This window comes from Anser cygnoides, chromosome 28 (genome assembly GCF_040182565.1).
Source record: "Anser cygnoides isolate HZ-2024a breed goose chromosome 28, Taihu_goose_T2T_genome, whole genome shotgun sequence".
Lineage (NCBI taxonomy): Eukaryota > Metazoa > Chordata > Aves > Anseriformes > Anatidae > Anser > Anser cygnoides.
The window spans coordinates 4,450,019-4,462,952 of NC_089900.1; the positions used below are offsets into that span (position 1 = coordinate 4,450,019).

General features: G+C 51.7%; 1 protein-coding gene and 1 pseudogene across 1 annotated transcript; one reads left to right on the forward strand and one right to left on the reverse strand.

Annotated features, from left to right (window-relative positions):
- The first annotated feature begins 469 nt into the window (after positions 1–469).
- Positions 470–2,946, forward strand: LOC136787268 (olfactory receptor 14C36-like). Its single transcript, XM_066984421.1, has one exon. It carries the CDS (start codon positions 940–942, stop codon positions 1,960–1,962), a length of 1,023 nt encoding a protein of 340 aa, XP_066840522.1. The 5' UTR covers positions 470–939; the 3' UTR covers positions 1,963–2,946.
- Positions 2,947–3,139: 193 nt separating this feature from the next.
- Positions 3,140–6,238, reverse strand: LOC136787272 (olfactory receptor 14J1-like; annotated as a pseudogene).
- Between the last annotated feature and the right edge of the window lie 6,696 nt (positions 6,239–12,934).

The following is a 12,934-nucleotide window of genomic DNA, read 5'->3' on the forward strand; positions in this document are numbered from 1 at the left end:
ACCTGTCAGAGCTTTCTGACAGGTCCTTTTCTACCTGCAAAGATATACAGGCATCTAGGCGCTGTCAGACAAACAGGCAGGTTTCTGAAAAGCAAACGTTACTGCATGGAGTTTAGCATGAGTCTGTGAGCACAGACAGGGAAACAATATGAGACAAGGAAACGGTTTCCTGGAGTAAAATGTTAAGGCAGGAGGGACGGGATCAGGGAATGAGAGGAAAGTAAAGCCAGAAATGTGGGAGGGAGAATTCATCAGAAAACTGTATTATTCCCTTCAATGAAGGCACTTTCCTGTGAACAAGCTCCCTTGCCTCTTCTCCCACACAGAAAAGCCTCTGCCCTCACAGCCATGGGTCCAAGGCATGAAGCACGTCCTCTGCAGCCACAGGTCCGGCAGAGCAGAGGTGCACCTCTCCAGCCATGTGCCCATTTCCCTCTGTGGTGCAGTGGGGCTGAGAGCAACAGCCCGGTGTGTGGGCAACGCATTCTGTGAGGCTGGGGAAGGAGTTGACTTTCTCTTAATGAGAAACTGTCATTAGGACACTTGGGGTGTCCTCTTGAGCAGTGAGCTGCCCTGCAGGGTAGAAGTCTCTCCCATACTATGATTGCATTATCTGAAACCCACATGTAGTAGTGGAGATGCTACAGGGAAGCACATGCTGTTGGGCTTGAGAAATGAATGATAGGTGTCCTTGGCTAGAAGTGTGATGCTGAGACCTTGCTTAGGTACCTTAAGAAAGGCTGCTCGCTGAGGGATGGACAGCGGGTTCCTTTGCTCTTATCAGTGTCTGGCTTCCAGGTTAACCTGGGATTGTGATGGCCCTCCATCAGCAAAAGCTACAACCTCAGGGCAGTTGGGATCAAGCCCAGCTAGCTCCCATCGCCCTACACCAAACTGCAGAGAATCTCTTTACCTCTCAGGCCTCTCAGCCATTCAGAAATGCTGCAGAATTTGTCACTGTCTTTTATTTCTTCAGCAGGTACTGATGTTCAGGAGCAGCACATGTCCAACAGCAGCTCCATCACCGAGTTCCTCCTCCTGCCATTCGCAGACACGCGGGAGCTGCAGCTCCTGCACTTCGGGCTCTTCCTGGCCATCTACCTGGCTGCCCTCCTGGGCAACGGCCTCATCCTCACCGCCGTAGCCTGCGACCACCGCCTCCACACCCCCATGTACTTCTTCCTCCTCAACCTCGCCCTCATCGACGTGGGCTGCATCTCCACCACTCTCCCTAAAGCCATGGCCAATTCCCTCTGGGACACCAGGGCCATCTCCTATGCAGGATGTGTTGCACAGGTCTTTCTGACTGTCTTCTTGTTTTCAGCAGAGTATTCTCTTCTCACCATCATGTCCTATGACCGCTATGTTGCCATCTGCAAGCCCCTGCACTACGGGAGCCTCCTGGGCAGCAGAGCTTGTGCCCAGATGGCAGCAGCTGCCTGGGGCAGTGGGGTTCTCTATGCTCTGCTGCACACTGCCAATACATTTTCGCTGCCCCTCTGCCAAGGCAATGCTGTGGACCAGTTCTTCTGTGAAATCCCCCAGATCCTCAAGCTCTCCTGTTCACAGTCCTTCCTCAGTGAAGTTTGGGTTCTTGTGGGTAATGTTTTCATCGACTTTGGGTGTTTTGTATTCATTGTGCTCTCCTATGTTCAGATCATCAGGGCCGTGCTGAGGATGCCCTCTGAGCAGGGACGGCACAAAGCCTTCTCCATGTGCCTCCCTCACCTGGCTGTGGTCTCTCTCTTTATCAGCACTGTCATGTTTACCTACCTGAAGCCCCCCTCCATCTCCTCCACATCCCTAGACCTGGTTGTGGCAATTCTGTACTCGGTGGTGCCCCCAGCAGTGAACCCCTTCATCTACAGCATGAGAAACCAGGAGCTGAAAGTTGCACTGAACAAAGTGATTTCATTGACATTTTTCACTGGTGGTAAACTTCTCATCTGTCTCCACAAATGACTCACAGTATATTCATTGTATATTCAGTACATTCCTGTGTGTTGTATTATTATTATTATTGTTATTATTATATTATATTATTTTTGTTGTTGTTGTTAAGTACCATTATGATGTTCCTACACACATTTGGCTTCGTCTCATTTCATCTGAAACATCAACCTGCTCTCTTTCTCTGTAGCCCCTATAAAATATGTGTGCCACTGGGACTGAGCTGACTCTCCCATAGTGTCTGTTTGATATCTCGGCTTCTACAGGCAAATGAGATGTTTGCAGTCTCCATGGAGGAAATGTGGACCCAGTGGGCACAGGGAAGGTGGGTCTGGAAAAGGATTCATGTCATCCTCAGGCACAAAGGCATGGTACAAAGCTGCACCAGGGGAGCTTCAGACTGGACATTAGGAAAAATTTCCTTACCATGAGGGTGGTCAGACAGTAAACACTATCCCCACACCCACAGGGCCCTCAAGCCAGGTGTGTCAGGGCACAGATTCAGCCCAGCTTGTAGCATGAACAAAAAGGAGAAACTGCCCAAGAAAGCTACCACCAGCCCCAGCCCCTCATGCCAGTAGTTCCCAGCACCAGCCTTCCACCACGGTTTGGGGAGGGCCAACTGCTGAAATGTGAGCACCTCCATCCTCCTGCTGGGCTCAGGGCCTGTACCGGGGGAACGGCCAGCCCAGCCTGGTCCCTCTCCGGGCCCAGAGCCCAGCCAGCCCCAGGGCAGGGCTGTCTGTGAACCCCTGTGTGGGACATGCTGGGGCTGGGACAAGGCTGGGTGAAGGGGGGGAGGCTGCTAAAGCAGAAGGGCATTGGGGGCTGGGGCAGTGAAGGCTGGCAGGGGGCTGTGCTGGGGGAACATTTCCTTATGGACAGGGTGAGAGAATACAATTAACTCATGGGTTGAGGTAAGGGGCAGGAAATCGTTCACAATTACTGTCACAGCAAGACAGACTTGGCTTGGGGAGAATTAATGTCATTTAATGCGAATTAATAAGAGTCTAGAGCAGTGACAACTAAGAGCCAACAAAAAACAACTTCACCCCCCACTGCACTTCCTTAACCTCCTCCCCGCCGAGTGATGCATGGGGATGAGGAATGAGGGTTGTGGTCAGTCCATAACACTTCATCTCCATCCTCACCCTCTTCCGCTGCTCCAGGGTAGGGCAGGGTGGGGTCCCTCCCTCCCATGGGATGCAGTTCTTCCCAAACCGATCCAAGATGACTTTTCCACAGACTGCAGTTCTTAAGATGTTATCCAACATGGATCCGTACAGAGCTGGGGAAAGTCCTTCGGAAGTGGTCCGCTCCAGTGTCAGCTCCTCCATATGGGCTGCAGCTCCCGCCAGAAATCTTGGTCCCGTGTGGGATCCTCTCCAATGGCTGCAGCCTCCTTCAGGCCACATCCACCTGCTCCACATGGGCTCCTCCACGGGCTGCAGGGGAACTTCTGCTCTGGCGCCTGGAGCACCTCCTGCCCTCCTTCTGCGCTGACCTTGGTGTCTGCAGGGCTGCTTCTCTCACATTTTCTCACTCCTCTGCCAGCTGCTGCTGCACAGAGTATTTTGACACTTTCAAAAAAATTTATCACAGAGGCACAACCAGCATCGCTCATTGGCTCAGCTTTTGGCCAGCAGCCGGCAGGTTCCTTTTCAAGCTGGAGGAACTGGCTCTGATCTGAACTGGGGCAGCTCGTCCTTAAACAAGGCAAATGCCCTTGCAGGATAGGCAGCTTTGAAGTAGCAGGTCCCACCATTGCATCCTGGGAACTGTACATTACTAATTATAACTAGAAAAGAGAAAAGGCAATAAGGAGGAAGCTTGTGCCATTTGAACCACGTGGTCTGCCTGATGTGATTCACAGGATCACCTAGAGAAACAGATGAGAAGGTAAAGAATGCACAGAGGCATGTTTGGCCATGTCCATGCCGTGTGCACACATCTGTGTGTGTATGAGATGGTGTTTGTGTGCTTGTGCATACACTTGTGTGTATTTGCCTGTGTGCAGAACAGGGCTGAGACTTCTCGGGCAATGTCTCCAGGCTCCTGATGCAAGAAGAAGCTGGGCCTGATTTCAGGACTGAGGGTCATTTCTTGAGGGCCCCACAGACACAGAGAAGGTGAAAGGGGCCTTAACATATTAGTAATACACTCCCTTTTCCTGGGCGGCATGCAGAGGCATCCAGCCATGGACAGGCCCAAGGAGAGGGCTCGTCCTTCGTGTGGTCGCAGCTGCACTCCAGTCCCTGGGGTGGACCCGAGCTGAGGACTTGCTGAGGACTTTTGGGCTCAGGTTCAGCACACAGGTTGGAGGAGACTGTCACATGGACGTGTGCTAGACTCAGACTGAGGAACAGAAGCAAACTGGTATGGCTGCTGTGTCGTGCTTCCATCCCTAGAAGCCCTGGCACAGGGCCCCAGACTTGGCTTCCGATGCCACCCTTCAGGAAAGATTATGGAGTTATGAGATGCAGAGCAGAGGACACCAGTCCTTCTTCAGCCACTTCCCAACCTAGTGCAGCACCAGGAAAACTGGATTTCTGGCTCATCTACCCTAACTCATGAGCATGCATTGGGGTACCCACAGTCCAGACCTTGTCTTGATTAGGTGAACACCAGTATTTGAGACAACTTCCAGCCAAGGTCAGCTCCCATCTGATCTCTCCCCATCCCTCCTCTCACCTCTCCAGATGTCTCTGGCCACCTCCCCATGCTCCCCACAGGGCCCTGAGCTGGTGGTGCTCTGAGCAGACCAAGCAGGCTGTGGTGCCCAAGAGGTGACCGCACGCTGGCTGAGCTGCACACGGCGGGAAGTAGACCCAGATGGGTTGGGATCACTGTTGCTAATCCTGCTTTTTATGGTGTGTAGTTCTGGCAGGTGCTCAGAAAGAGCAAGGGACATTGCCAAGGACCTAGGGGGTTTCCAGGTGTCTTTCTAAATCCAGCTGGTGGTACTTTGTGAGGGTGACAGGAATCCCTCTCCATCCTCCCTTCCCTGTGCGTGCTGGTTCTTCACTGAATTGCCCAGGAACTGCGATGCTCTTCTTTGCCTGAGGACATCTAAATTTCACACTACCCCTTTTGGTGACAAGCTCTTGTGCATTTTCTCTCTTTGTAAGTCTCCAGTCCTTGCCCACCCTGACAACATGCTGCCGATGGAGAACACCTGGGCTCTCCACACAGCTCCACATTCATGTCCTGGAAGCTGTCCCCTGCCCAGCCCCATGTGGGACAGTCATGGCTATGTACCTCAGTGACCATTCACCATTTCTGCTGTCATCAGACACCAACAGGGTGCTCCTAAATCCCACCCACAGTCTCTCGCAGCTCACAGTACGGCAATGAGCTTTTCCTCTCCCAGATCCATGCAGCAACGGGCCTTTTGGGGAGCAGCTGCACAGCTCTGATCTTGGCACCAGCTTTGAAAAAAGAGCCAAGCCTTCAGGCAATGCACTCTGGAGATGCTTTTTTTTTTTTCTTTTCTTTTTTTTTTCTTTTCTCAAAAGCTATGTAAGAGTGAGCTCTGACCTGTTGTTAGACATATGTTTATTGAACGTCAAGAGTAAACAGAGCAATGTAATTCCTCAGGAGAAGTAGGATAGTTTTCTAAGAGTGTAATAAATGCAAATGATACCAAAGTTAACAATTACAATAATGATATGAAAGAAGGACCAGGCCTGCATGGAGATACTAAATTAAGTCATTTCTGGAAAAAGAAGGGAAATTTTTCACTATTGAGAACTATCCATAAAATCACTTTCCTAATGTCACCCTTGAGCTCCTGGTTCTTTAAGCTGTAGATGAAGGGGTTCAGTGTTGGAGGCACCACGGAGTACAGAACTGCTACCACCAGGTTCAGGGATGGAGAAGAGATGGAGGGGGGCTTCAGGTAGGCAAACACGGCTGTGCTGAGAAACAAGGAGACCACAGCCAGGTGAGGGAGGCACATGGAAAAGGCTTTGTGCCGTCCCTGCTCAGAGGGGATCCTCAGCACAGCCCTGAAGATCTGTACATAGGAGAAAAGAATGAAAGCAAAACACCCCAAAAAGAGAACAACACTAAATGTGAGAAGCTGAATTTCCCTGAGGTAGGAGTGTGAACATGAGAGCTTGAGGATGGAGGGGATTTCACAGAAGAATTGGTCCACAGCATTGCCTTGTCAGAGGGGCAGCGAAAATGTATTGGCAGTGTGCAGCAGAGCATAGAGAACCCCACTGCCCCAGGCAGCTGCTGCCATGTGGGCACAAGCTCTGCTGCCCAGGAGGCTCCCATAGTGCAGGGGCTTGCAGATGGCAACTTAGCGGTCATAGGACATGATGGTGAGAATAAAATACTCTGCTGACATAAGACAGGGAAAAAGAAAGATCTGAGCAACACATCCTGCATAGGAGATGGCCCTGGTGTCCCAGAGGGAATTGGCCGTGGCTTTGGGTAGAGTGGTGGAGATGCAGCCCAGGTCGAGGAGGGCGAGGTTGAGGAGGAAGAAGTACATGGGGGTGTGGAGGCGGTGGTCGCAGGCTACGGCGGTGAGGATGAGGCCGTTGCCCAGGAGGGCAGCCAGGTAGATGGCCAGGAAGAGCGCGAAGTGCAGGAGCTGCAGCTCCCGCGTGTCTGTGAATGGCAGGAGGAGGAACTCGCTGATGGAGCTGCTGTTGGGCATCTGATCCTCCTGGGAATGGGGATTTGCTGCCTCTGAATAGGGAGGCCTGTCCAAGGAGAAAAAAGAATTAAAATGCTATGGTAGACCTCTGTAAGGAAAACCTTCTGCATTTCTTGTAGAAACCTGAAAAAAATTGCCTCTTCACTTTCGGTAAGACTGGTCCTCTGTTTGATCTCAAATTGGTGCTTCAGGACTCAAGGCACCCCGCAGGAGATGGTCCTGCCGTAGGGCAATATATAAATGGAACATGGGGTGGTCTCAGATGAAGTGTGCTTGGCAAAATTAGGAGTTTGTCAGCATTCTTTCTCAAAATTCATTCTACCGCAGAGCAAGGATTTTTGCATAATGTTTTGCTCTGCTTCTTTATACTTGTCCTCCCACACCTGAGAGGTGTATTTAAGGCATAAACCCTTGGCAATTGTACTGCCTAACAAAGGAAATCTTGTGGTCCTGAAGAGGGAAAGGACTGTCCTTCAAGGCAGAGTGAGGACAGCTGGTGTGTCTGTCACTCCTGGTCTCAGCTGCCCTGTGCGGGCACGTGTGGAGGATGGTCGCACTCAAGTGTTCCCCTGAAAAGAACCTGAATGCTGCTGAGAGCAGAGGAATCCAGGTTCAAAGTGCAGATCTCCAAACCCCTCACCCATCTCATTGAACCTGAGGAGGATCTCAGCTCTCTGCTCTTCTCCAGGGACAGGGAGGGATCATAACAGCTGCCCACATACAGCCACCCACCAGCATTTCTATGGCCTTAGGGCTGACGTGTCTTCTCCATGGGGATGCTAGATAACACAGAGCTGCTAGAGCACAGCTGTGGTCTTGTGCATGGCAGCCTGCAGCCCAGCCAAAGCCCCATGTAAAGAGTCAAATTTCCTTAGATGTGGTCTCCTGAAGGGAGAGTCAGCTCCTTCCTCACACACAGCATTTCCCAGAGACCCAACAGTTAGGAGGGAACGTGGATGCCTTTTATTCATGGACATACTGAAGAGATAGGAACATCATCACCAGTTTTTGAGCTGCACATGAATTCTCATCCCCAAAACTCTAGTGAATCAAAAGAAACTCATGACATTATGTCCTGGTTCCAGTTAGGACAGAGTTAATTTTTCCTCATAGTAGCTGGTAGGGTGCTATGTTTTGGATTAGGATGAGAAGAGCGCTGATAACATGCTGATGTTTTAATTGTTGCAGAGCAGTGTTTACACCAGGCCAAGGACTTTTCGGCTTCTCGCTCTGTCCTGCCAGCGAGCAGGCTAGGGGTGCAGCAGGAGCTGGGAGGGGACAGACCCAGGACAGCTGACCCAAACTGGCCAAAGGGGTATTCCATACCATCTGACATCACGCTAAACAATATATAGGGGTGGCTGGCCGGGGTGGGGGGCGCCGGCTGCTCGGGAATAGGCTGGGCATCGGTCGGCGGGTGGTGAGCAATTGCATTGTGCATCACTTGTTTCTTACACATTATTATTATTAATACTATTATCATTATCACTATTATTATTACTGTTGTTATTATTATATTCCTGTCTTAATAAACTGTCTTTATCTCAACTCACCGGCTTCACTTTCCCGTTTCTCTCCCCCATCCCAGAGAGGGAGGGGGGAGGGTGAGCGAACGGCTGTGTGGTGTTTAGCTGCCGGCCGGGTTAAACCACAACACATTATTATTAGATGAGAAAAGAAGCTAAGGAGTTTGTATGAAGAAGGCGTCGGCAGGGCAGGTGCCCAAATCCCCTGTCCCATGTTGCTTCTGGGAGCAGCTCCCGCTCACTCCCTGCCCATGGCTCTACTGCCTGCAGCTGTCCCTGCCTGCAGCTGGGTCTCTGTCCCCACGCCTCCTGCCTGCAGGTCACAGCCCCCATCCCACCCGCTGGGTGCTCAGCTCTGCCCTGCAGACACCTCCTGGCAGCAGGGCTCTGCCCAGGGGCAGCTCGCTGGGGGCACGTCCCAGAGACCAGGTCACACAGACCCTGCTGACACTGCACGTGTGGTGGTGGAGCTTTTTCTGGGCTGAGGGGCAGGCAAGGGAATTGTTGGGGGTCCTTGTAACCCTCAGTGGGAAGGCTTAGGCGTATAAGACTCTTCTTGGAAAAAGCAGCCTCTATATCTACTCCCACAGAGACAAAAAAGAAAAAACTGAAAGCAAATAGTCTGGAAAGCTGAGCCTAAAGTATCTAACCCCTGATTGTCTTCTCACCTTAGATATATCCCAGTTGTGCTGTGGAACTGAAAGCAGCCTGCCCCAGGCAGCAGCCTCCCGCCAGCAGCAGGACCCTGCCCTGCCGGGGGGGCTCCTTCCACCCGCAGCTTCTCCCCGCAGCGCCCTGGGCAGCTCCCCGGGCAGGCTGAGTGCTGAGCCTGGCAGAGGCCCTGCCCCGGCACACAGCCCCTGGGGCACAGCAGGGACCCTGCTCTGCACCACAGCCCTGGGCACCCCTGCCTGCACGCGCGGCTTCTCCTTGCTCCAGGAGCTGCGGCTGCATTGCCCTCCAGCCAGAGACTTACCGGGGTCAGGGCTGGCAAGTGTTCTCCCCCAGCGAGCTCTGTGCATCCTGCCACTTCTGCCTGCCTTTACCCACTCTGTCTCTGCAGGCAGTGCCCCCAGCCCTGCTGCGCTGGGCAGAGGAGCTGCTCCTGGGCAGAGCTGGCTCTCTGCAGCGCTGCCCGCTTGCCAGGAGCTCCCCTTGGGCCCAGGAGCCCGGCCCAGCTCAGCAGCACAGGCCCAGCCCAAGGCCTCCCTTGCTCTGCCCCCCACCAGGCTCCCTGCACATGGCCCTGAGGCTCCTGGGCTCACAGCTCCTGGAAGGCAGCAGTGCCCCTCCTGGGGAACACACTTGGAAGCAGACAAAGCAAACACTGACTGGCCCTCTCTAAGCATCATGCTGACTTATTCCTGCAGCAGGAATTGCCCTGCCAGGGTGCGCAGGGCTGCGGGACGTGCCAAAGTTCAACTCTGTTGTTCAACTTACGCATCAGTGAAGTCAATGATGTAACAGAGTGCACCCTCAGCAACATTTCTGATGACACAAAGCTGGGAGGAGTGGCTGATACCACAGAGGGACCTGGACATTCTGGAGAGATTGGCTGAGAGGAACCCCACGAAGTTCAACAAGGGCAAGTGCAGGGTCCTGTCTCCTTCCTAGGGCGGAATAACCCCCAGCACCAGTACAGGCTGGGAATGACCTGCTGGAAAGCAGCTCTGCAAAGAAGGATCTGGGAGTCCTGGTGGACAGCAGGCTGATCATGAGTCAGCACTGTGCCCTTGTGGCCAAGAAGGCCAACGGGATCCTGGGGTGCATTAGGAAGGGTGTTGCCAGCAGGCCAAGGGAGGTGATCCTCCCCCTCTACTCATCCTGTACAGGTGCTTGGTGTTATTCCTCCCTAGGAAAGAGACACCACAAAGAAAAGGTCGTATGCATGGCAAGCCTGACAGGGTTAGAAAAGCAACATTTAGTTGCAGAATAAGCACTAGGGCTGAATTCTCCTGAAATGCTACTAGTTGCTCGACAGAGCAGCACACTGCCACAGTCATGATGACAGCCTGGCAGCTTTGTGCCTGGGTATCACTGTGAGATCAGCTAAATGGGATGAAGGCTTTGTTCGTCATCCCTTCTGTTGAGAGAGGGGTTTTGCCTCTCGGCAGAAGCTATCGCTGCCACATGTCACCCAGGCAACGTCTGTGAGTGGCATCTGCCCTTGGGGCCCAGAGATGTGCAAAGCCTTGGTTCTCTTGCTTTCCAATATCCACGGGCATTCCATCCAAGCTAAGCAACCCAAGGCCTTCTCCAGAGCTGGTCATCACGGAAGGGCACTTCTGGGACTCCTTGCAGCAGCCTGCAGTAATGCTGCCATTGCTTATGTCAATTGTGGGTGCCTGGAGTGTTTCGGACTCTTCTAGAGGTGAGTTTGAAGTATGGGAATGCTTTATACAAACACCAAAGAGCTTTGACATGTTGGCTTGTGCTCAGTGACTTCTGACCTAGAGCACTGCAGGTTATTGAATCAAAGACTGGAGTGCGCGGAGCGCATCCAGTGTCCTAGAGCCACTCACACACTGGCCGATACTGACTTGGTTACTGAAAATACAGTCTGGTTGGGGTCTTCAGTTTCCAAGATGTCTTCTGGAAAGACAACACAGCAGAGAGGAAATAGTCTAGGAGGTCTCTGGAGTGTGTGGAAGATGAGCAGGGGAGGTCCCAGTCAACTGTCGGTTAGCAAATGTGACGCCCATCTACAGGAAAGGCCCAAAGGAGGACCCAGTGAACTACAAGCCTGTCAGTCTGACTTTGGTGCCAGGGAAGGTTACGGTGCAGATAATCTTGTGTGCCATCCTACTGCATATACAGGACAACATACAGGTGATCAGGCCCAGTCAGCATGGATTTATGGAGGGCAGGTCCTGTTTGACGAACCTGTTCTCCTACGAAAAGGTGATGCACTTAGTGGATGAGGGAGAGGCTGTGGATGTTGTCTGCCTAAGGTTTAGTAAAGGTTTTGACTCTGTTTCCCAGAGTTAAATCCAATTGGCGGCCAGTCACAAGTGGTGTCCCCCACGGCTCAACGAGAGGACAAGAAGAAATGGCCTCATGTTGCACCAGGGGACGTTTAGGTTGGATATTGGGAAAAATGTCTTCCCTGAAAGGGTTGTGATACATTGGAACAGGCTGCCCAGCGACGTGGTGGAGTGGTCATCTCTGGAGGTATTCACAAGACATACAGATGTGGTGCTTAGGGACATGGTTTAGTGGTAGACGTGGCAGTGTTAGGTTAACGGTTGAACTTGATGATCTGAGAGGTCTTTTCCAATCTACATGATTCTATGGTTCCATGGTTCTAGGAGTCTAACATAGGTCATAATCATTGGAAGGCAGCCACTGCAGTCTGGGAACTTGAGACTATGGCCTGGACAAGTCTGTAGGTTGTGTGAAGGATTCCTGTGGGCTGGCACCATGCATCCTGGCACACGTTCCAGTGGATTCCTGGAGTTAACTACACTTGAAATGGCCATTGAGACCCCCAAGAAAATCGTTTTGGTCCATGTGCGATAAACTGAGGCTGAAAGACTCAAGAGCAGGTGATTTTGAGTGGCTGTGGCAGAGCCCAGCAGCTTGCCCCAGTCTGGGAATATGTCCCCTTCCATCTAGTGAATTTAAAAGGGATTAATATGAACAGACCCATCAGGTCAATCTGCATAATACGGAGAAGTAATGGTTCTTGTGCTGTAGGTGCAGCAGGCAGGAGGCCTTGGATAGGGCCTCAGAAGACTGTTGTGGTTTAACCCGGCCGGCAGCTAAACACCACACAGCCGTTCGCTCACCCTCCCCCCTCCCTCTCTGGGATGGGGGAGAGAAACGGGAAAGTGAAGCCGGTGAGTTGAGATAAAGACAGTTTATTAAGACAGGAATATAATAATAACAATAATAATAATAATAGTGATAATGATAATAGTATTAATAATAATAATGTAAGAAAACAAGTGATGCACAATGCAATTGCTCACCACCCGCTGACCGATGCCCAGCCTATCCCCGAGCAGCCGGGCCCCCCACCCCGGCCAGCCACCCCTATATATTGTTTAGCGTGACGTCAGATGGTATGGAATACCCCTTTGGCCAGTTTGGGTCAGCTGTCCTGGGTCTGTCCCCTCCCAGCTCCTGCTGCACCCCCAGCCTGCTCGCTGGCAGGACAGAGCGAGAAGCCGAAAAATCCTTGGCTTGGTGTAAGCACTGCTCTACAACAATTAAAACATCATCATGTTATCAGCGCTCTTCTCATCCTAATCCAAAACATAGCACCCTACCAGCTACTATGAGGAAAAATTAACTCTGTCCTAACTGGAACCAGGACAGATATCCACCCCTTATTCCATACCATTTATGTCATGCTCAGGTTACACTCTTTCCAATACATTCTAATTAATCACCATTTTCATCTATGATATATAGCAATCATGGTAGTGATGACATACAGTATTATATAATAATTAACATACTACAATTCAACTCATGGGCTATTCTCACCCAGTGTTAAATCCCCTTGAGGTACACACCGGACCTCCCCATTCTTTTGCATTACCCACCAAGTGCATCCAGGTCCCTGAGCAAAAGCAATTCCACGAATGCGTTTGCCTTTTCCTGAGGCAGGAGTAGCCCAGACTGTTTTACCCAGCATGTTTCTTACGTGCACTACAGGAACTTTATCCCCTTCTACAGTGCATAACAGGTTTGATTGGGCAGGTCCAGCTCGGTTGGCAGATCCCGTAGTATTGACTAACCAGGTGGCCTTTGCCAAATGTGTATCCCAATTTTTGAATGTCCC

Coding starts and splice junctions, on each gene's coding strand:
- LOC136787268 (XM_066984421.1), top strand. CDS start 940: ATGCTGCAGAATTTGTCACTGTCTTTTATTTCTTCAGCAGGTACTGAT.